Below are 25,118 nucleotides of genomic sequence, written 5' to 3'. Positions count from 1 at the left end.
CTCAAACAGAAAAATGAAGTATAGAAGGGTATACCAAAGCATAAATAGCTTAAACCCAAAATTGTGCCCAGTTATCGCGAAACATTGTAAACCAAAAGTATTGTGAAAAGGGTATTTTGAGATAATTTCCTACACTATTTCGGTGCTTTTTGGATCCAATAAGTTTATTTAATCACGCCCCGGAGAATGATTGATGAAAAACAGGCTGCTGCGATCATGGTAAGATCGTTGTTTCTCTCCTGATTTGAAACTTGAGGCATATGAGAACATTAAGACCCGGCGTCCTAGGTTAACCGAGACACGATATTCTGCAACACTCAAGATTGGAGATGCAGATAGACCTTGTTTTTTATATAATTTTATAGTAGAGAAAATACAAAATTTTATTTGTTTACTTTCAATACGTCTGTTATATTTATTGTACAAAGTCCTCTCGAAAGCACTGGGGACAAGAGAACTCAAGGTGCGCGGTCGGGCATTTTTTGACTTCTGTTTTAATTGTGCCACATCGTTTGCACGAGGGTGGTTTTGCTCAAGGGAACTTTCATGTTTTCACGAGTTTGGTGGCGTGGTGGCTTAAAAACAAAGCAACGGGCTCATAGCTAAGCTATCGCTTGGCCTAAGGCACTCAGCTAATTTATGGCAAAAATCATATAGTTTGATATGAATTCTAAACTTCATCAAATAAGAAATATTGTTTCTTTTTAGCTAACTAGCTCTAGTTGTGCTATACTCCCTGTGTTAGCCACAGAGAGCTAAATAGCTATGGAAAAATTGCAAAGTTTTACGTTTGGTAACTAGCTAGCTAGCTAATGATTTGCCAACTACATTCATCTTTAGTTTACTTTATTGGTTATCACAACAACACAGATTAACAGTTAGAGGCTCAACCCACAAACAAGGGATCCCGAATGCTTGGATCAAAAGTATCTTTGTAGATTTACCGGACCAAATAAGATGTTTAACAGTGAGATTAGCTAAAATTTCATCCAAATTGGTCGACATAGCTATACTTGCATTAGTTTACCCATATATTGATTTTCCATGTTACTCTATAACGTAAGTTGGTATTGTAGTTATATTTGTTTAATTAATTTGTACAAAGATTGTACCTACTACTCATTATCGGATCGATAGCTCAGTTGGCAGAGCAGTGGGCCGCTTACCCAGTGGTCGCTGGATGCTACTTTAAGGGCAGAAATTTTTGCAAAATTTCGCGAAGTTAATTTTCGCGAATTCCACTTCTGGAACTAATTTTACAGAAAAAACTTTCGCGAATTTTCCAAAATCTTAATTTCTTGAAACAAAAGCTTTCGCGAATGACAATGAATATACCATACAACATACAATGCATTCAGGAGAAATATGCAGACTTATTTATTTATTTCACTACATTTGGTAACTTCCACTTTATAACAACCACCATTTACCAGATTGAGTCGGCCTTTGGAGCTATTTTTAAAGTTAAAGTTTCAGAGACTTTTTTTAGGCTGATTTTTTTCGTTGTGATTCTATTATTTCTACCCTTGTCCTTGTTATTTATGAGTTTTCCGCTTTTCAAACTTGGAAAAAACTTTCGCAATTTTTTGAAAAAGTTGATTTTTCGCGATAATAACTTTCGCAAATTTTAGGTTAAATTTTTTACCGGGCAGAAATTTTCGCGAAAAGGGGACAAAACCGCGAAAATCGCGAAAATTTCTGCCCTTAAAGTATATACTATACTATATATACTATAACATATACTATATATTATATACAAAAAAAATACTACATTATACACTATATTTACTACTATATTTCTCCCACAAGATGTCATGTTGCATTAACCCAACAGACCATTAAGCATCCAGCAGTTTATATTCACAAATAGCGTATTATAAAAACGCGGGATTATTACACTGCGGTAAGATTAGAAAAACGACCGATATTCATACAAAATTTCCGGAAGACACAGCTAAAACGACGGGTATAGCGCCCAGCGACACCGATGTATTAGTCGTTGTGCGTAATTCATGTTTAGCGCGTCGTAGTTTTGGTAGCTGGACAGACGGCTCTTGTTAAACCCTATTCCGTCCAAGGTTTCAAACGTATTATGATCGAAACCCCTCAATAATTTTTGATAGACTGGTTCAAATTGACTCAAACTTAATCCACTTACAGTACGGTATGAAAGAAGCAAAATGGCAGCAATAAGTTTCTGTTTATGTCAGCGTTTTTTCTGTGACGTCATCGAAAGTTAGAAATTTCTCTAAAATACCACTATCTTCTTAAAATTCAAGCAAATTAGTTCTAGAGCGAATTTACAAATTCTGTTTGAAGTTTTTGATAGTTAAATAAAAGATATTTAACATATTTACCGGTTTTTACATAGTTGGCATAAGAAGAATGCCAAAAATCCGACTTTGTCCAAAATTTACAATAATTCCCCTTAATAAAATAGAGTTGTGTTGTAAGCTACAATTTGTAAATATAATCCTAAAGTTATTATAGTTTCCCGATTATGAGGATTTTATAGGTGTAGTTTCGAGTAATAGCAAATTTCCACGGCTCTAAAGACGTATGGGACATAAAAATTTGGCACGCATGTATCTTATAGATAACTTTTAATTTAAGGACGTATCAGAACTATGAAGCGGGCGAAAAAGAGTTATTAAAAACAAACTGAAAGGAAGCAGAATCAACTGCCCCTTAATAATTCACTTAGATTTGATATCTAATAGAAAATCTTCTCAACTCGTCCTGCTAAGCCACTCATTAGCAAAATTACTTTGCTTCCTGCATTCTTTTTCAGAATTGATGACTTCCTTTAAATCTAACGGCTTATATGAATAGTTCTTGTTGTTCAGAATCTCGCACAATTTGCACACTCCATAATGGCAACCTTTATAATCTTCGAAAATAAGTTTGTATGTTTGTTTCCATTTAAAGTATTGGTTATATGCTGTATCATTACCATCAAGCATCTTAATATAATCGGCCAGTTGTTTCACTGATTGAAACTGAAATGCATCTATATATGAACCAGGTATTGCCAGCCTGGTGTAGTTTGCACCACCAAGAACAACTGGTACCTGATCAGCAATGAAAGGTTTCACCCAATATTTTTCTGTTATGTAATCATCACAAAATGCGTTTTCAGCAGCGAAGTAAAATTTAAACTTGCGCTGTTCATTTAAACATTGTTTATCTGAGCAATGGATACGTTTCTTGTTTTTAAAACAATTTCCTCCAATAGACATTGCAACACCGAACTTCTCTAATGCTAGCATAACGCGATCTCGGAACGTGCCGCAATGGCTGACAAACCAGTTCATTAATTCATTTTTTCCAGCTGCATAATTCACATTCAGCATTGAGCGTTTCTCGTTTGAAGTCAGCTTTCTAAACCTTGATCTTGGACGCATAATATCGCTACTTTGTCTATACGAAAATGTCAAATTAAAATATTTACTATACGTATTGGTGTTTGGTGTATTGTACGGGTTTTCTAGAATAAGGTATACCCAGATTTGTGACTTTGGTCTCGCTTTGTTTAATTCCACCCAATTAGGTGATCTTGCCGAAACATCACGCCCGTGAAAAATAACTGCATCGCTTTTCAAAAACAATTTCTTATCGTTCGAAACAAGACAGTTTTTGTATTTACAACCACAAGTCTTGGAATATTGCTTGATATCAGGATGCATAAATCCATGCCAGTTTTTGTCTCCAAAAAATGGCGTGTAAAGAAGGATAATTTTGTTGTTGTTGTTGTTGTTGATGTTGTTGTTGTTATTTTCTTTATTTTTTTGTATTATGCTTGTTGTGTTTCTTCCTCTATAGTTTTTTATATTTGGTGCTTGAATGTTCCCTTGGTTGATATGAAAATTATAGGCATACATTAGAGTCACCATAATGCAACAGAAACTAACACACGGTAATATTTTTAACAATAGACGCATCTCGTTGCTGGCAAGTACGTCTTAACATGCTATTTTGCTCACTTCTGTATTCTGTGTTTAGCTACAATATAAGAAAAGTAAAAATTATTTCATTAAAAATATAGTTGAGACAAAACTGAATATTGAATTTTCTAAATTGATATTAAATTGATCAATTTATCTGTAAACCTATTAGATCCCATTTTTATGTTGCTCCCCCAAAACACTTTTTAGTCAAAGGGCTATCTGGTAACAATTATTAGTTTATAACTTAATATTATGGCAGTCAGCATAAACTGTATATGCATTTGTTTAAACGTGTTCTAACTGTGTTGTTGTCAGGTCTTCATGCACAAATTTTAAAAACGTTGTAAAATATAACAAATGCTTAAATAGATTTATTCTCTAGGTACAATTAAAATTAATTGCGATTATAAAATGCTTTTCCAAACGTGCGATAATAGTTTTATCTCTTCTTTTTTGTTCATTAATTCGTTTTTACTGTTTTTTTATGCTAATAGCTTTCTGTAAACTTCTTTTTCATAAATCGTTTTCTTTACAAATGATTTCTACCGCGTTTTTATTGAATCCGTGGTTGCTTATCTTCACATATTGAGACAGCCCTGATATATTTTCTTCTCTACATTTATTTGCTCCGTTTAAGTGTTCTTTTAATCTTGTTTTAATTTTTCTTGACTCGCAATCTTCACAATGCATCTTTCACATCACTCCTTGCTATTCACTATTCTCCATTCCGTCTTGTTTTCTTTCATTTAGAACACTTTCCCTTCTGTGTCAATGATTTTAACGTGGTACCTTCGTGCAATATTTCTCAACCTTTCAGTAACCCTTGTTTGTACGGTAGAAACATTTTCAACGTTTCGTTTTTTATTTTCGTTGCTCGATGTTTTTGACGATGCTACAACACAGTTTGGAAAGAAATATATAATCAGTTTTTAAAATTGACACTTGCCTAAAAAACCAACTTTTAAACAAATTTAAGGCTGGGCGATCCATCAAGCCTTATATTGTATATAATCTTAAATACGTTGTCAAAGTTTGCTTTTGATTGCCTTCATTCACAGGCGCAACATTTCAATGTATTGTTTTGTACGAAAAAAATTCAGAATGAAAGCATTTTAAACGTCGGAAACGGAAAATTATTAAACAATTTTTTTAATGTCTTTATAATACATTTAATTATTAAAAGTTGACTAATTACAAAAGGAGAAATGTCAAAACAAAAAACAAGAAACGAGGACCGTCGAAATGAAAATGAAAACTGCCAAAATAAAAGCGAGAAAAGTCAAAGTAAAAACGAAAACTACTAAACAAAAATGAGCTGTCACAAAAAAATAGGAGAAGTGTCAAGATTAAAACGAGAACTGTCGAAATAAAGACGAGAACTGTCGAAATGAAAACGAGAACTGTTAAAATAAAAACGATAGCCGTCGAAGTAAAGGCGAGAATTGTTAAAATAAAAACGAGAACTGTCGAAATAAAGGGAGAACTGTCGAAATAAAAACAATAACTGTCGAAATAAAAACGATAACTGTCGAAATAAAAACGATAACTGTCGAAATAAAAACGATAACCGTCGAAGTAAAAGCGAAAACTGTTAAAATAAAAACGATAACCCTCGAAATAAAAGTGAGAACTGTCAAAATAAAAACGATAACTGTATTGGAAAAGAGCTGTGACACCTTAGGGGTATTATCTTTCATAAGTTTCTTCAGTATTTTCAAATTACGCGAATGGCTTTAGCTGGATAATAATGTTATGACTTGACCTGTAAACTTCATATTTATTATAGTTTTCAAAGTAATCCCCTTCTGAACGAACAACTCTAAGCTTAAATAATCTTTTCTCAGTATTGTTTTCAAAAAATATATTAAACTATATTTAATATATATATCACTGCTTCTTTTTCTCTATTTTTAAACTTAATAGCTGAACAGATGAGATACAATACTAAATTATTTAACAGGCTAGATCAGCTTTATTCTTTACTCCATTTCAATTTATAACATTCATTTTGTTTCAAAACAGGTGTGCATACGTAAATTCACTATTCAAGATGGTACCTTTACAGCGATGAAGCATGTTCTTTTATTTGTTATACTCGGATTTAACAAAAGTTCATCTGAAAACTTTGTGAATAAAGCTGAATAAAATTCTGTTGTTTCTAGCATTGTAGAACGTTGTTTATTTTATTTATTCATCTCTTTACACACTTCAACCCTTTTAAATTATTGAAGATATTATTCCAGTTTGTCTGTCCATTATTTATATTACTGTTAAGTTTTATCATTTCTTGAACATGATAGTTTATTAGGAGGCCTTTCGAAAGATCCTTTCCCATTAATCATGCCCGGTGATGGGAGAAGGATCTCCCGAAACATCGTCTACTAAACTATGAATTTCAAGAAATGATAAACCTTCAACAGTAACTTTAAATCATAATCGCAGTGTGATTGTAGAAGTTCTTTTTTCTTCCAGCTACAGAGTTTTTGTGTAGTGTAACTGATTGTCCAAATAAAACCGCACACAGGACCCACATTGACAACAGTGATTCCTACTGCGCACCAAAAATCATTTTGTTAATTTAATGTCCTTTGATGTTCAATCAATGTCGATTAGAGAATGCTTTAGCTTTATACTGGTTGTTGTATAATGATAGAATTTTCAGTACATTAAAAAAAGCGTGTGGGAACTGTTGACAAAAAAAAATTGCCTAATGTTTTTCCAAGTGCTATTGAGGACTAATCAATGGAACAGCTTGTCATAACTATCTTTCAACTTGTGTATGCTGGTACAAAACAGTATCCAGAAGGTTTGAGAGTATTTTCAAGCATTTTCCATACCTCTCAATCTATAGCAGGTGTCAAATTCTAAAAGTTTCTCAAAAGATCCGTAATAAAATGGCATCGATATTCACTAAATATCAAGGCTTTATCATGTTTAATATTGGAATAGAAGAACTGCCACTGGCATTGTGCGCCTTCCACTTTCAACGACCTCCCTCTAATGGTAAAAATGGTGTACTAACTGTCAAAACCGCTATGATAAAAAAAAACAATTTATAAATTCCATAAAATTAAATATTTAATATTTTTAAGTTTAAAAAATAAGCATTGCTAAGCCCATACAACCAGAAAAAAAAATTAACTACCTGTATCACATCCTTAAATTAAATACATTAGGAATCGATACAAATGTGATTGTTCATATAATCTAGTAGTCATTTTTTCCTTTTCAGTAAGTTTCGTCATTAACATTGTCATCAATATTCTCATTACTGTTCCCATCTAAGTTAACTTTACACCAAGCATCCGATCTTTGTATATGTTAGTTGTGGCCGAAAGGGAATGAAAATTTGATCCTTGAACCAGACGTAGCTGCACGTTTCTGCTCTAATATCAAAGATTCTTGGTAAATATCTTCATCACTCCTTAGTTTGTCCGCTGTTTGGAGTAAATAGTTGAATATCTATAATTGTAAAATGATAAACGAGTATTTCCAGTTACAAGGAAAGAAATTACCTTCAGGGGAAGAAAATAAAACTGGAAAAAAGGATTAGGAATGTTGATGCAAATAGGTCCTCTAAAATTGTAAAAAATGCAAATAAGGAATTGCGTATAGATACATTTTTATTTGCATTGCGGAATTTTAAAATGTCTAGAGTGAATTATATACTAATTTTCTTCAGAAAATATGAACATGTCAGAAGCAATGTAAAATGCGAAATAAAAGGTTACGAATCTCCGCCCATATTTTAAAAATGCGGATTTAACCCATGGCGAGTTTTGAACCAAATTAGAATTCTCTAATTCCTTACTTGCGTTGCTTTTTTCTCACGGTACGTGATTAAACTTGTATGTTAAAACGTTTTATTTGAAAATAACATTGTTAAACGCGATACCTCGGAAGGAAAAAGTAGATTGGTGAAAGTAAGAAGTATTCTTTGTAGAATTTTTTTTTTGGTAGTAAAATATAAAAAAATATATATAAAAAATAAGTGTAATCGATTTTTTCTGCTTAGCGTTCAGCATAAGAATAGAATTGATATCTTAGGCGGTTGTCTAGCGTTTGCTGTGCTTGCACGACTTTCGTAGCTCAAATGGGAGCTCGATACAATCCCAATACATTTACGTCATTGGGATCAAAAGAAACAAAATCACCTGTTGTTTTTTCGTGATTCTGTATGACGTCGTCTGGTAAAATCGAATCTCATGCACAATATTAGAAACCTAAATTCAGTGTTTACAATTAAAAAAAATTAACAGAAACTGTCGAATTGGGATGGTACTGAATAAAGTGCACAATATTTATTAGAACTATCCAAACAAATTGTTCCTATATTATCATTTTAATTAACCCTACTGCGCCCAGGGGGATGCAACTTTTTTGAAATTGTTTTTTTTTTATTGACTTGTCAATATGTTCTGAACATTTGTCATATATGAAATATAATGATATAGTATTAAAATATATAGTATAGTTTTGAATATATAGCATTGAAATTACAACAAAGTTAGCAAATTATCTCTGACAAATCCATCAAGCCCAGGTAAGATGGAGTTATCGTTGTGTTTCAAACCAACCTTTAGTTACCATGTTGGCGCAGAAGCCTCAAACTGGCGCGGGAATTTTTTTAGTTATCTTGCGCAAAAGGAAGTAATCCAGGGGCACAAATCAATTTTTTTATTAAAACTATCTGGTAAAATAATTTTTTCTTTTAATTTATTGGAAAAAAAATAGGGAGAAATATTTTTTAATAAAAGTTTTGTCTGAATTTTAGCTACATTGTACATATATTTTTAGTATCTTACCATTTTCATCTTAGAGAAATTAACCAAGCCTGTGTCTTTAACCATGGACGTACTTTCTTCAATAAAAGCTAAATCTGTCAGATAAAATCCTAAGTATGGAACACAGGGCGGATCACAGCTATAAAACGAAAAAAGAACACGTATGCTTTTCATATGAAACTGGTGTTTAACAAATGTATACTATCCAAAATTTAAGAGATTTTATAGCAAAAATATGGCGAGTACGTTATACATTAAGATTCGAGAAAATATACGTGTCAGCTAAATTTGCCAGATATCCCTCACCGAGGCTTTTCTGGGTTAACTTTTTAAACAACTATTGACAGACATTTTGAACGTGACGCCTGGTAGAGAGATAGATATACCTCGTTCGTACTAGCTTTCATATACTTATCCAAACAGCAGCACCAAAAATCAGGATACAATTCTCTTACCATTTTAAGACCTCTCTCATGTTTCGAAACCTTCCCTCAGCAGATACCATGTTCTTCAACTTTTCAATTAGCGTTTGAATCTACACAGATGTATCAGACAGGTGAAGGAAAGGTGCATAATTTTTTAGATCAAAGCTCAAAATAACTGCTCTTACCTGTTTGGACACTTTTTCCCATGTTTTCTTCAACCTAAATATAGCAGATGACGTAAAGGCCGTCATGATGGTCAATACGGCATTAAAGTTATGCAAACAGCGACACGCGTCAGCAACCATGGCCCACTTTTCAATAACATTTGCTCTACCAGCACTTGTGGATTTTGAAACGATTTCTGATGCAATCAACCGGCTAGTCTAAACAACAATCAAAGTAGTGTTATCCCAAACTGACGGAAATCGAATTAAAGTGGATAAATATGCACGAAAAATTGGATTATAGCAGTTGGCTATTGACGAAAGTAGGATTATGGAATGTACAAAAATCGATTTACTGTAGATGACTCTGTACGACAAGTCGAATTATAGTCGACTTTGAAATGTTTATACAACCTTGTTGCAAAGGCATTTTGGATTCATTCTGACATCAGACAGCGATTTGTATCAACGCTCCAAAATCAGAAAAGATACAAGATGCCCTTGAGTCGATGTTTATGCTAATAGACATCTTTTAAATATAAATCTGATCTGAATCTAAGCCAATGTTTTTAATCTAAACGAATAAAGTACTGACCAGATTGAATCGTTCAATTGCTTTTAACAAGTTGGGCGCATTTTTTTCTTTTTCCTCTCCCATCCATGCAGTTGATAAGAATTCCCTAAGATACATAAACAGACGTACACAAATGATTAAAACAAGATGGGTTAGTACACCTTCTCTAAACGTGCCATGTCAAACAGTAAGGTCTTAGTTAATACTTGACTAATGAAGAGTGCTAACGTTTTTCGTCTTCTAGGGGCGAGCTTGTAGCCAGTAGTGATTGTAACTTACAATGTAAGTTGATTACGCTAGGGTGCTTTGTGAAAGGTGGTGGTGGAAGAACGTGAGGAGGTAGTGAAAGAAACTAGAGGAGGACAAAAAATGCATAAAAAATGGAGGAAGGGATAGTTGGAGGAAGGTAAAAAATAACATAAACATGAAATGAAATACTTTACGGGTTTTTTTCAGTGCAATTCTTCAGTTTTCTTGCTGTTTTAATTTGATATCAGGCAAAAGTAAATAAGCTGGATGTTTCAAGGCCACTGTAGGCTTATACCAAACTAACTTTGTATGTAGGTTTCTTTTGCTTTAAATAACGTATTATGCCAAAAGAGACACAAAAAGAAACGAAATTTAAAACCACATTTAAGTTACCTGGTTGGAACCCGCGCCATGAGTGTGTGATCGATCAAAGTCATTTGTTCTGCAAGCTGGACTATTGAAAACTGCTCACTGACGCAGGATATATCATTCAAATCCTGCTTTATAGAGATATATATGAAAAATATTAATAATCGAGGGAATGTGAAGAAATCTGAAGCGATTTTATCTTCGCCAGAATTAATTTTCGCACTTTTGATGCTTTCTGCAAATTCAAATTTGCGCAAAAAATAGCAAGAGATTAAATCCGCCCTGAAAACCGACTTTTTGTTCTAACAAAAAATAAATTGATTTTGTGAATCATTTTTGTAATGTAAAAATTAACGAAATAAACCGTTAACTTCCATTAGTTAATAAGACTTGCTAGAGGTAAGGCAAGCATAGGCCATTCGCGAAATTTATTCTGTGCGAAAAATCTAAAAAACGCCATTCGTGCGACAATTTAACCGCTTAGAGCATCAGTGGTTGAGTCTACTCTTTTACTCTTGCTTACCATGGTACCTTTAATCTCCTCACCGTGCAAAATAAAATCACGATTCTAACAGAAACACGTTTACTGTTTATAAAATTTATCGAAAAGCGTAGCACTGTTGTACGCACAAAACACGCAAGCCTCCTGTTGTTAACAGTGTGTAACCTCAAGAAAGGAATATTTTTGCGTATCAATCTGATAGACTTTTAGGTAATAATTTCTTTTGTGTATATGCAATAAAAGGTAATGGAAATATTTTGTTTATTTTGTCTATCGAAGTTTCTAGCAAGATTATGCACTTTTAAGTATATGTAAAAGTATTAATTAATACTCACACCACCACGCTTACCTCAGAAACAGTTAGAATGTCTGCTGTAGGACTATCTTCTTGCAATAAAGACCTGTGAAAAGTACATATGTTGAGTATAACAGACAAGTCAATTAGTATAATAAACTAGTCGTTGAGTGAGCTAGCAGAATCAATCGCCGGTCGAGTTAAAATAACAACCGCAACAATTGCTGTAGGCTGATACCACCTGCTTGACAAAGAACTTGGTATATGATGGATTTCGTCTGTAATAAACTCTTTTTAGATTATCAAAAATCTCGAGTTATGGGTGCGATTTTATTTGGAAAGGTGCGTTTAAGACAAAGTTGTATCTATTAAAGGGCTTGGTTTAAAGCAAGTGGAGGATGTTAATTGTGGAGATTTTATTGAAGAGAGCGTTTTTGGAGACTTAGTAGCCGTTGTTTTACATCTGCAGGAATACAGGTGTAATCATAATCTTCAGTCATAAAAAAGTATTCAGTTTACCTTAAAATAGTGTTAGCTAGCTTACTGTCCAGAGGTGTTGTATCATCTGCCTGTAGAATTTGGTTAAGAAATTTCTCAACATCCTCTTTTAGAGTTTGATCCAATTTGAACGTCTACAAAGAAGGAAAAAATGCATCGTATAATTTGTGTTGACCCATACTCTGAAAGTACCCTCCATTGTTAGGGCATAAACTTTAGAACAAACGCCATTCGACTTTAATGTCCAGGTCCAAGAGATTGTTACTACTACTGTTTTAGGGTATTTCGTTGAATAGAATAGACATTGATCCTGTTAAGCATACAAATTCATAATCATGACAAACCTCAGGTTGCTTGGAAATCCAATGCTTTAAAATTTTCAAAGCTCTTTTAGTGACAATATTCCCACCGTCGTCATCACTGCTGAATTTGAAATTAAATTTTGAACGATTAAGTGCGTTTGGTGACACAGCTGTGGACGAAGTGGCCCCAGCGGTCGCTGCGGCGAATGCAACAGCAGCATGTGTCATACTACTTCTTCTTTGCGATGCTCTAGATGACGTGATGACCACACCAGGAGTGGGTGGAGTTTTTAGAGGACTTTTGGGGCTTTTTGGAAATTCTTCTCGACCATAGAAAAAGATGTCGTGATTCTCATTTAAAAGTTTATGTTTTGCTGTTAGTTCATAATCTCTGCTTTTACCGTTGTTAGCTTCCTTTCGACGCGCTTTAGGGGAAGTAATTCTTCGATCTAGATCGAATTTAAAAATTTGCGTATTTGGTAATGATGCCCTGTGCAGATGTTTCAACGTTTTCTTACTAATAAATTCCTCCGACAATTTTCTCCCTACTCTGGGTTTTACTTTCTCCCTGTTTTCTTTCATCTCTTTTCGACTTTTTGGCGGTGACTTCAAGAAAAATGGATGGGTGGGCGATTTCTTTGGATCTGTAGTGAGCCTTAGCTTTTCATCGATTACATCATTCTTATTATCAGGAAAATAAAAAAAGCTATTTACAGTTGGAGACGTGCCTCCGCAGAGCCTAATGTGTGATTTAGCCTCTGTCTCACTAGAAATGCTTGAATGTGAATTATGTTGCTCCAACAGATTGAACACTGAAACACCTACAGCAAGATCTGGTGGAGATGAATGACGTCTATTCGGGATGAATTCGGGCAGCTGCAAGTTTGAATTAGAGTAAATAGGACTTGCATTTTTGTTGGAGGTGTAACCAGGAACGCTTAAATTGGTGCAAGGCTTATCTAAATGGAAAAAAATAGCGTTCTTGAAGGGATAAAAAAATAGCTATGCGAAAAAATGCATGTTTAAACTTGTCAAAAACTGTATTTTATTTGTCACACGGGCCGATTTCCTATAAAAAATGCACGAAATATTTCTGGACGATTCACCTCGATTTTTCACGTTCTAACACTAATCTCTAATAATAATAATACTTGTGTTCTGTTTATCACACTAAATCTTGGTTTTTATCTGGCTTTTTTCGCTACTTAGGACCTCAGAATTAATCATATTGAGTATTTACCGCGAAGACGTTTCCATATCGAGAAGAACGTTTTAGTAAGCACGAAGTAGCGATCCTACGATATTCTAAAACCTGAGGACTGGCGGACCCATGGATTCTTCCGCGGGCTAATGAGCAGTCCCTATATAAATAGTCATACATTTTCTGTATTCAGTTCCAATTTCCTGCTAAAGAAAACACGATTTATTTAGGTGCAAAATAGCAAAGGCGATATATAATTGATAATTTGTCTACGATTTCCCGCAGAATAAGTCAGTTTCCATGGATTTTCTACAGACTTACGACTATTTCATCAATATACACGCAAAGAAGTGCATGATCAGGCATAACAGTCTGAAAGTACTGCATGCAAGAAAATACTATATAAGCATTTAACTAACAAATAAATAATCAATGACAGTAACCAGCATACAATAAATAAACATGTGTTTAACAGAAGACAACCAATACACATCATATAATAGAGTAGGATATAAGACACACCATATACAATAAAAGTTACGCGTAGTCACATACCCCTCCAGTACAAGTATCAGAGTCAGATAACCAAGCTACTCACCTTTACAGGCGTAGTTAATATCCGGAGAGCTTCCCCATTTGTCTTGATCTTTCTTGCAGTCGCATTTTTCATTGATTTGAGGCTCGGAGATTGTCTTTCTTGCATTATAAAATTCAATGATAGTTTCCAACACAATCTGTGATGTTGTGAAAATTGTATGTGTCGTTAAAAACGTGTTGAAGAACTCAATCGTCATGAAACGCACATCTAGTAAACGTTCCAGAAGCCTTTGTACTGTCGCGTGTCGAATCTAGAAGAAGAAATGGTACAGAATGCCGTGTTTGTTATTTTTATCAAATTTTACTGCTTGTATATAGCCTACAGTAGAATTTACACGGTAAATACGCTAATGAAATATACTTAAAATCAATGCAACCATGGCTTGGAGAGTAAGAACATTTTTGTAAAACTTGCTCTGCAAGCAAGCATTTTGATACATCGAGTACCTTTGGTTTCTATGATTTTTTCTCCTTTCTCTCCCTGTTTTGCGAACTTAGTCTACTGCTACAATAGACTGCAATGTTTTTAGGACAAACAGCTAGACATAGCGAAGCAAATCGATTAGTTTTCTTTGGCTAATTTAAATTATGCGGTCACTGAGAAGAACAATTCGATAAAACCTTACCCGAGGTAAACGAGTCGAATCTAAAGCCTTGCTGTACTTAATGTCTTTGTCATCGTTAAACAGACGTGAATCAGACCTGGATAATAATATGCATAAAATTATTTTATTCACAAAAATTCAATAAATTTAAAAGACGGAAAAAATGGATAAAAAATATTGAAAATATTGAAAATACCTGATACTTAGCAGACTTCTACGAGATTGAAATGATACTGGCTCTTCTTCGCAGGGGTTCTTCAAGTTTTCAATACACTAAAATAAGTTCTTAGCTTTCAGTAATGTTTTCATAAACTACACAAAAGTCGATTAAGGCGAAAGAAATTCCCATAGACATTTGTGTTTACGTCTCTGGCTTCTCTCCTGCGTGAGTGTTTAGTAACGATTGTGAATCCAAATAAAAAATGGCCAAGTCAACTTAAAACAAACATTTAAGTATAACAGAGAAGCAAAAAGTAAATTAAATAAAAAGTGTAGATAGTAAAAAATTTATTTTGTGTATTCACCAAGGTTTGAAAAAAAAACAGCTATCAGTTCTGTACGGTTTATACTCCACCTGACTAATGTCGCTTGTCCATGATGCTTTCTCGTCTTTTGTTACAGCCATCAATATAATTTTATGATTTGACCACTCTTCAGTTATGACCAGTTTGAATGCTAGGTTACTGCAGTCGGATGATGGTACACTGACAAGATCAATATCTGAAAATTTAAGCAAAAGAAAGACTAGAAGTAGTTGGAAATCACCAGAGGCTCAGATACGTTATCTAAAAAAGATGAATGAAAACAAAAAAAAACATTAAAAAATAATTCAACTCAGGAACGTTTTTTGTTTCTTCAATCTTTTTAATTTAGTTCTTGTGAGGCTTATATGTGATTTACTTGAACTATGTTTACTTATTTTGTGATACCACCAGAATGCTTTTTTAAAAAAAAATTTATAAAACATACCTTCATCGACGATATCTTCGATTAAAGTTGTGTTTGCAAGATTTATTTTACCTTTCTGAACGAAAAAAGAGAAAATAAAAAAATTGATGACCAAAATTGACGACAACTACACCGTCGACGACAACGAAGCTGACGACGACTCAATACCTGACCAAGGGTTGGAAAAAATGCGTGAGACATTAGTTGTTTAATTACTGAATGCTTCCATTAAATTTATGGGGAGCTTCTTAAAGTTGAAAACTATCTAGGGTGTTTTCTACAGGTAAACGTTTATTTTAGGAATTGGTCATTCCGAAATCAACTTTATAATAATTGGCTGATTTTGACTTTAAAGTTGAAGTCCTTTTTTATGGTAAACAGCTAATAGTCAGTCTTAGAATCTGAAAAAAACATTCCATGTCACTTTTGCAACTAACTCTATATTCGCTAGAAAAGGTCTTGGGTTTTGTTTTAGGATGGGCGGATGGGCGGTTGATAGAAGGGGCATTTAAAAGAAGGCGTGGTTATTACAACTTCCAAGTTCTAGATGGAACTTTTCTTAGAGAAATGGTTCGATCAATTCAAAAAATCAAGTCTTAGAGTTGGACTGTAGGTATATGAAATCTACAACACACCGGTATGGTCTGCAACTTTCCACCGGATATGCGTGAAGTGATCAGAAGAAAACGTGAGAAAAGAAAACACTGTTGAATGCACTCTCTTCTATCAGCTGATTTTTTTCTTGTTAATTTGTGTGCATCACCAACGCTCAACTGAAGCAGTACTCCTGTAAAATAGAAAGAAAAAACAATGTTTTATCAGCATGGCTAGCTAGCTTTACATGGAATTTTCCTTATGTGGGCTTGCTAAAACTGCGCATGCGCTTATGTGGCTTTGTTCAAAAGTGTAACTAATAGCTTACACAGTAAATTTAAGTAGATATTTTTTACTATTTCGGCAGTTCAAGCCTAGCCACCTGAAAAATTTATGAGAAAATGTATAAATGGCTCGTTTTCTCAAAAACATGACTCATAAGACGGGTATTGTTGTGTTAAAAAAAAAATATTGATGAAACTTTGTAACTACGTTATTTTACTTTATTTTATTTAATTCAAAACTGCGCGAATAGGTTCGCTATAGGAGGTGCGCAAGAATTTTGGAACTAAATTGAAATTCGCATATTTTATTTACCTTGCCGAATAAAGACTTCGTTCGAATCTAACAAAAATTCGCAACCATCTGTAAACAAACGTTCGATAGCCAGATTTTTTCGAATGTTTTCTGTTTCACTAACTTCATCATGCATCACCTAAGTAAGAGTGTTCGCTTTTGAGTTCTTGCCTACCGAAGCCTTTGTTCGTTTGCATACTTCCAATGTGACATATAAGAGACTTGTATATGATGAGGATAAACATAAAACAAATATTGTTAGGCGGACATGGTGTAGTGGTAGCGCTTGTAACTTGCAACAATCCCCACTGTGGCACGCTTTAAATGTACTGTTGTCAGCTTATTTTAGCTAATTGGCCTGTGTGACACAGCATAAAGCAAGTTATGCTATACTGACAGAACGCTAAAATGTTCTGTTACTTACTACACATCAAATTGATGTTCATAAAAATAATTAAGAAGTCTTGATGACAATAAGAAGGCGTCCTAATAAATTTTTGGACAACGAGAATTTTCGGACGAGCATTTTGTCCGGAATTAAAAGTTTCCGAAAACTTCTGTAATTACAACGAGTTAAATAACTAACTGTCGAAAGTTCTTCAAGAACACTTTGGGACTGCTCCAATGATTTCCTTTCCACGTGATCAAAAGGTGTCAAAGACAATAATTTTTGCAGCGTTGCAATGTATGTTGGAATCTAAGAAAAATAAAAAACGACAAGTAATAAAATCAGAACTGGTTGGAAATATTATAAAATAGGGAGTGAGCCACTTTGTACTATTTTTTCTGAATTTCGCACTTATTCCAAAAAACTAATCATTAGCCGTGGAAAATTCCACGATGGATTACCTATCTCTTTAATAATAGCCGTATCCTGTCTGTCTGCCTGCCTGTCTGTCTGTCCGCGAAAGACGCTTCCTGTTACGGAAACACGAAATGCGATATATAAAGAACGGGCAACCCCGTGAATTTTTTCCACGGTCTACCGACTAGTTCTTTCATATTGTTTTGAATTGCTATTCCCTACAACCTTGCCGCATGTTTCCACGAAGTAACGCAATATGCTTGGGCGGGGGTTATTGCTACGATTATAGATGCGATTATAACGACGTTTTCAATTACAAAGCCCCGGAATTTAAATTGGTTTACAGACAGAGAGAAACCGAGTATCATAGTAGAGACATTTAACAAAAGTGTAACCAAAACTCTGGATTCTAGTTTTGCAACCGTAGCGATTTAACAAATCCAACTTGACCTACCCTATGCATGGGATATGTTAAGAAATTCTCCAACGTTCTACCATTACTTCCAGGTTTTTCTTCCAGTGTTTGTAACAGTTTGTGGAAAGCTCCTACCTGCTTGCATTCCGTGAGAGTCTAAAACAGTATAAATCTTAATGTCAACTTCTTGCAATGAAACGTTATTGCAGTGAAGTGTCTGTACAGAATAACCTTTTTGAAATTTTTCCTGCCGTTTAGGTTAGCATTTTTCGACGCCGTTTAAGTCATTATTTTTAAAAATTCTGTAATTCTGTTTAACTTGATGTTCTGTATCAACAAAGTGACGACTTTAGGGGTAATATAAATGCTACATCCTCGACTGCGTCACAGAGAAACATCTTAGGTTTTCTGTCTCTCATTGGCGCTGCGCTGATTATCAGATCTGTTAATAAGTGCAACGCCCGTGAGAAGCAAGAAGTCCTGGTAACGGGTTCTCCACAGAAAATGGCTTAAAAACGACTGATTGCCTAGTGAGAAATGGTTCCTTTTTGTTTTTAACAGAAAAATGGTTTAGAAATGACTGTAGGGTACGACTGTAGGGTACGAGAGTGATTATCCAGATTCCAGATCTAAAAAATTGTTTATCGGGTATTGCTTTTTACTTTATTAAAAGACCTCGTTCTAAAGGTTTTGTGGTCCCTTAGCCGTTATAACGAAACTGCCTACACTGTTTTGCCCTTATCAAACTAATAAAAAAGGCAAAATGCGCTGGGTAAAATGGGTGTTGAAAGACAAATTTTAACAGTAGTGCAAAATAGAACCAAAAATTATCGTAAATGCACTTGTGTTTGTACTTTTAATTCCACGTGATCACGTGACCCGCCCTAATTATCTCGCTTACCTGCAAACTGTAGTGATGGTTGCGAACATACTCTTGGTAAATGCTCAACATCGGTAGCAGCATATCAAACAAGTCTCCTTCAATAACAATTAAAAATTTGCCACATTGCGGTGTCAACCCATTTGGTGCCACATACTAACCGCTAACCGGCTTGTGTAGCTGACAAGCAAGTTAATCTAACATAGTTACAGTCGAAGGGGAGTAAGAGCCAACCTTTAGGATGGAATCCCTAAGATCGTTAAAACTTCCCGTTACTCACCTACTTACTTACATTCTTCTATTAACATTAACTGAAAGAATAATTCCGTCTAACAAGTATAGGAATGTGACATTATCCTAACGGATTTTTGCAACAACATGAAAAGCGAGATATATCGTAAAAATTTGATGATAGATACTTACCAAGGATGATCTTTGGCCAGCTTTCCAATCTGGTTTGTAAACCTTTCAGAAAGATCTGATGCAAAAACATTAATGTTTCGCTACAATAAAGAAAAACAAAAAGTGTATTATTATTTCCTATTATTTCCACTACATCTGTTGTCAATGAGAACCCATTAAAATGTGGTTTTAGAAAGAATTAATTTATCACTACTGCTAGCTGTTGCTAATACTTGTCTGTGTGAAAGATTGATAAAGTAAATAAATACAGAATCTGATGATAAAAAATCAACTTGTTGACTAGACGGCGTGCGGCCTAGTGGGTATTGAGTTCGCTTTGTAATCACAAGGTCCGTGGGTCGGTCCACAGCGCGCGCATGTTGAGCAAGTGCCTTTACCACAGCTACGGGTCCACCCATACTATGTGACAGAAATTGAGTAGGCAATGCTGGTTTGTACCTAATGTATACATTCAGAATACAGAACCCACATTAATAACAGTGTTTCTATAACTGAGTAGTGACCATATGCTGTATAAATATTTGGAATAATGATAAAAAAAAGTAAACTTTTTAACTGCGAAAGTTTTCAGGGTGGAAGTTTCATATTCGATGATCAGTCCCCAACTAAGTCATGATGGTGAGTGAAAGCATGAATCAAAATGTACGGTTAGGAGCTAAATTATTTATGCCAAGTTTTTACATCATTATTTGCACCGCTACCAAAACTATTTAAAGCATTTCGGTGCAACTGAGGTAGCAAGAGAATTCTTAAATTGCACCAAGAGCAGTGTGAGAGATAGAGTAAAATATACTTACTTTTACGGCGCAATACTATTATATTACTAACATTTTGTAATTTAAATCAAAGTAGATTTTTATTTGGACTGAACCCACTTTGTTAAATCAAATTATCTGCTTGGAAAATATAATTTACCTATTGAGGAATATCGAGTTTACTTCTTCATGTGTAATCAACTGATGTTTTGAACTAGCTGCCATTTTACAAGGTCTGTAGAATCCAGACACTAGAATTGATAAGCATTCCATGTATTCCTCTTCCGAACGGACTAGTTGAAAAACAATCCTGTTTCGGGCCTTCATGCTTTCTGCGTGTGGTGAACGAATGTAATCTTGGACGATAGCATGCCATCTTCGCCTACAGAGGACGCCACGGACAAAACTTTGAACCTGAACGATGAAGTTTTTTTTTAATTTAGTGGTTAAAATTTCTTCCTATCGTTGCCGTGGAGGTGGACGCTGTCTTTGTCTTTTTTATTGCTCCTGTTGTGTTGGTGTTGTTGTTGTTGTTGTTGCTGGTATAGGGCACCAAATTGGGGGTGAAAGGTAAAAAGACTTTTATAACGTCGGATGTCGTTAATTGTTTTTGTCTTTGTCGTTTTCGTTGTTGTTCCTGTTGTTGTCGCTGTTGTTCTTGTTGTTGTCGATGTCGTAGTTGTTGTCTAATTCTATTTAATGATAGCAAACCTTTTTAATCTTTTTCATCTCATCCGTTTCTGCTTGTCCATGTTCTTTCAAAGCTTCCTCAACTTTTTTTGCTATCATAACTGGAATCTAGAGAATAGTTTTACAAGTTACCTCACTGTAAATCTAAAAATTTCTTACATTTCTATTAGAGCAAAGAAGTATCGTGCCACCTCTCTTCGTAGTGAATCCAATTGTCTTTTTTGTTCTCCTGTGAACTCTTGAAGATGCCATTTTGAAGCACGTTCACTGTTGATTGTGCGAAGCAAGTGGAGATAGCGATATTCGAGCTCTTCTTTATTTGATTTTAGTTGTGAATAACTAAGAAAGTGGATGGAAAAGAAATTGGATAAAATATAGGTGTATAAATCTCAACAAAATGCTTCCAGTCAGAAGTTTCCGCAAGCTTGGTGAATTGACATCTCATTCGTGAAATTAAATTTCCACAAAAAAAATGTTGCTTGATTCGTCAAAACATACTCTTTCGAAGTATTGTTGCTTGATTTGCGAAATTTTATTGAATCTACGGGAAAAAATTATACCTAAGCTAGAACCTTTATTTAATCCAAAGCTTCTGCAAAATCATTTTGCTTTCATTCAAAAGTTTCGACTTTTCTTTTGTTACGAAGAAGGGATACTCGCGAAAGTACATGTTCGCGAATGAATTGAATTTGATTGATTTGCAAAGGGGGCAGTTTGCGAAAATTTCTAATCGGAAGCACCAAAGAAAATTAGGCAACAAAAGCGAAACAAAAGTCATTCACTAGAATTTATAATTCCTGAGATTATTTACCCAAGATAACCTCTTCAGTTCCTATTGATATTGCTATCAACGAAGGTCCTGCGAAGCTCCCATTTGAGTTACGAAAGTCGTGCAAGTACCGCAATCGCTCAACTAGACGAATTGCATAAGATATCAATTCTATTCTCATGCTGAGCACTTAGCAGAAAGGATAGATTCACACTTTTATAGTGTCTGGCATGACTCAGCCGAGGTTTGAACACAAGAGCTCCCGCACTAGAATCGAACCCTCTACCACAAGGCTACCAGTCACAGACTTCGTTAAGATTACCTGCTGTCGTTAATGAGTTCAATCCAATTGTTGCAATCAATTTCATTCTTCGCTCGATACATATGATTTGGTCCTGAGATTTGGTGAATCGTTTTGTGATCAGATAAATAAAATGTTCTCTAAAAAGCGGAAAATAGATGTTAATAATTCTCCGGTGAATTTTCACTCTAGAATGCAATAGAACGGATCGGCTCGGACAATTGTGTTTTTTGAAAGATAATAAAAAAATTTTCTCTGTTTTGTTCTGACTGGACAGGAAATATGGCAACAATAGAATAATTGGCAGATACTCAGTCTGATGAAAGTAATTTTTTCTTTTATGTGATCCCGATCTATTTTGTTTTGGAGTGGAAACTTGGTGTTATTGGATATGTACTTCAGCACCCCCTCTAGAGGTATTACTTAATAGACAATGAAAACTTGTCGAAGACTTTACCCATGATAATTTACACCGTTAAATAATGGCGCCGAAACTGTAGATGTGCCACAACTTGTATACCAACATAGTCAAAGGTTACAAGAAAGAGATGTTGGTTTCAGAAATTTCATTTTTTTGTTTTTTAAAACATTAATTTTTTGTTGGCAGTAACAAGATACAAAATCAGATCAATTTGATTTTGTATCTTGTTACTGGTAACAAAAAATTTTTATTAATAAAAAATTTGTTCGTAGTGCCGCTTTCTGCAACAATTCTGAGTCAACATTTTTTTCTTTTCAGTCAATCGGAATTCAGTAATTATGCCGAATTCCTTACTTTTTGTGATAGAATGTTACCTGTTGCATAGATGTGTGCCGACACGATTAATTTTTGAGACGATTGTAACAAAATTGAATTTTTTACTATCACCTATAAATACTGCCTCGTGTCCACGTAGCTCAAGAATTGTAATAAGACTAGAAGCCCCGTCCTAGGAGCTAAATCGTCATTCGCACCAATAACATATAAAAATTATTTAAAGAGAATTATAAATAAAGTTAAGACCTGGCTTTCGACATCTTTGTTGCTAAGGACCATTCTTTGTGAAATGCAGTTCTCCAGCGGGATTACTTTAGATGGCTTTTCACTTTGACTTGTTTCAAACTCCAGCAGAAGATTTTGGTACAAGATGTAATATTTCTGTATCCATTTTAAGTCTTTGCAGTGCTTCTCTAAGCATCCGCAGATAGTTGGTGATAGTTTTGAACGTTTTGCTATATCGATAAAACCCTCTTGGTCAACAATGTTGTCCATGTTGAGGGAGATTCTAAATAAATACAACAGTTTTATTTATAACCTTTGCTACTTCAGAATGCCGTATTTAAATTAGCCCATTTTTTGGCTAGAAACAAGCTGCCTTACGCAAAAAGGATGGCAGTTGAGACGTCATTACCAAGGATGGTGGTGGGGGGAGAGGGTGACATGAGGGCAGCAAACGACCTTTCGTAGAGAAAAGGGAAAGCGCACACAATCTTATGTAAACAAAACTTTATAGGTATACTACAAATAAAGCAATTTGCCACACAATGTGACACACAGGAGATGCTTTTGTTGCTTATACAAGTAATATGAGTGATGATAAAGAATATTTTTGATCTTCCGACTTAGAAACATCTAAAGAATAAAGTAAATTCAAACAACTAGTCGTTAGCTCGTGGAAAAATCCACGGGTTCGCCCGTCGCAGCTAAGCTACCATGTTGCATGACAGACAGACGGGCGGACAGACGCATACGGGCATTATAATATAGATTACATTTCTTTGAAAGAAATAACAATGATTTATGGCGTTTACTTTCTTTTTATTGCCAGTATAATATGGACCAGATATTGCGTAAATTTTGCATAAGAATATTTCTTCGGGTGATAGCATGAGCTTGAACTATCACAGCAAAATCAATAGCTATTTTCGCAGTTATTTCCAACAAACTGGACAATTTGAACGTGCCCCTAGCGGTATAGTGCTCCCTTAGACTCCGTTGTCCATGTCTAATTAGAACATTTCGTGCCATTACATAATAACTCGTTAATTCACTTGATTTCAAAAATCTTTCGCAGAGAAAATTCAGGCCGTAAAATAAATGGTGTAAAATAAATGGTGTAAAAAAAAGGGTGTAAAATAAAGGGCGTAAAATGAAAGAGCGTAAAATAAAGGGTGTAAACTAAAAGGCGTAGAATGAAGAGAGCAAAATAAAGGGTGCAAAGTAAAGGTCGTAAAGTGAAAGGCGTAAAGTAAAAGGCGTAAAAGTACAAACAGAATCTTTTTCATTTATTTACAGTTACAAATCTGTATGAATCATGAAGAACCAAAAAAATGTTGAAAAATGGTCAAGAAATGAAGTTAAACATTTTGATTGACCTTCATGTTTTAGTTGGCAAATGGTACAAGCAAATAATACATAGGTTATTATAGAAAGCATGGATATTTCAAGGAAAACCTGGTTGCTTTATTCACTTAGACGGAATGTCACTGCAATGCAACATTACTTCGCTTATATATACTGAATGAATACAGGAAAAGTTTAAACAGGAAAATATATTAATTATTTTAAAAACAAGACTAAAAGTAAACACTTGGGATGGGGGGGGGGGGGGGTTATCCAGTATTCTACCGTTATTCTTTCGGTACATAAGAGAAAATAACATTCTCTTGCATTTAGAACTTACGACCTTATTGAATGAAATAATCTTCTCGTATTTCTACGTGGAAATTGGATGTAGTGCGTCTGCCATATTTAGAAGTCCGCATGATATTTTCAGCGCGAAAAATATGAAGCGCGAAAATAATTAACTAGAATTGCATATGTTATTATTAAAGTCAGAAAAGAAGAAAAAGTCGAAAACAAATATTTTCTTGAAGAAATTTCTGATGTAAAAAGTTATTTAATTCTCTTTTCTCCAAAAAGTTCATAAAAATCAAATATTTAAACTAATATAAACGTGTGAAAATCAAAGCTATGTACTTACAAATGAAATATTTCTCGTTTGCATAAATATCTAATCCATCTTGTTAATGAAAATTCCCCAATATATTAAATCTTGCGTTCGTGTATAATCCACGAATTTTTAGATTGATATGAATAAACTTTTCTTTTTTTTAAAAAAAAAGCTGATTACACGAACGACAAAAATATTCAGGCAGCTGGAATAAAATACAGTCCAATGTTCACGTGAAAATACAAGATAACAACAGCAACGACCACCTGCTCAATTTTTGATGAGAATCTCTTTTTATTGAGTCAAAACAGGTGTTTTATTTCATTCGCACGAAAAATAATAATAATAATAGACCTCTGCATAAAATCTATTACCTATCTTGTTTTTACGCCAATTAAAAAGTAGCGGTAGAGTAAAATTTAAAGCAAAAGAAAAGCTTCAAAAACACATCGCTTATTTTGCCCAGGTTAGTTGATGAAAGTAAAGATTCGAACTTTTAACATTAAAATTTCATAGC

The 25,118-nt window shown here is 34.4% G+C and overlaps 2 protein-coding genes across 4 annotated transcripts; both read right to left on the bottom strand.

The window, feature by feature from the left end:
* Positions 1–1,547: 1,547 nt before the first annotated feature.
* On the bottom strand, positions 1,548–4,096 carry LOC130639673 (4-galactosyl-N-acetylglucosaminide 3-alpha-L-fucosyltransferase FUT6-like). The gene has a single exon (XM_057447094.1). It carries the CDS (start codon positions 3,939–3,941, stop codon positions 2,730–2,732), a length of 1,212 nt encoding a protein of 403 aa, XP_057303077.1. The 5' UTR covers positions 3,942–4,096; the 3' UTR covers positions 1,548–2,729.
* Positions 4,097–7,007: 2,911 nt separating this feature from the next.
* On the bottom strand, positions 7,008–24,793 carry LOC130639637 (ras-specific guanine nucleotide-releasing factor 2-like). 3 transcript variants are annotated; one of them, XM_057447092.1, is made up of 28 exons: positions 24,632–24,793; positions 22,672–22,933; positions 21,690–21,808; positions 20,790–20,937; positions 20,620–20,706; positions 20,069–20,322; positions 19,154–19,233; positions 18,752–18,828; positions 17,890–18,006; positions 17,217–17,327; positions 16,652–16,769; positions 16,096–16,247; positions 15,482–15,536; positions 15,087–15,232; positions 14,709–14,785; positions 14,534–14,609; positions 13,909–14,158; positions 12,628–13,068; positions 12,152–12,558; positions 11,829–11,941; positions 11,364–11,415; positions 10,537–10,643; positions 9,916–10,000; positions 9,342–9,539; positions 9,187–9,266; positions 8,753–8,870; positions 8,102–8,170; positions 7,008–7,409 (listed from the first exon to the last, which is right to left on the bottom strand). In XM_057447092.1, the coding sequence occupies exons 2-28, from the start codon at positions 22,918–22,920 to the stop codon at positions 7,269–7,271; spliced, it is 3,927 nt and encodes a 1,308-aa protein (XP_057303075.1). In that variant the 5' UTR covers positions 22,921–22,933; positions 24,632–24,793; the 3' UTR covers positions 7,008–7,268. The 3 variants fall into 3 exon arrangements, with proteins under 3 accessions (XP_057303075.1, XP_057303073.1, XP_057303074.1); XM_057447090.1 differs by having other exon boundaries at positions 12,152–13,068; XM_057447091.1 differs by having other exon boundaries at positions 10,537–10,640; positions 12,152–13,068.
* Positions 24,794–25,118: the final 325 nt, after the last annotated feature.

Source organism: Hydractinia symbiolongicarpus, chromosome 1 (assembly GCF_029227915.1).
Source record: "Hydractinia symbiolongicarpus strain clone_291-10 chromosome 1, HSymV2.1, whole genome shotgun sequence".
Taxonomy (NCBI): domain Eukaryota; kingdom Metazoa; phylum Cnidaria; class Hydrozoa; order Anthoathecata; family Hydractiniidae; genus Hydractinia; species Hydractinia symbiolongicarpus.
Note: the sequence above shows the minus strand (reverse complement) of the source record. Positions and strands in the feature narration are given on the sequence as shown.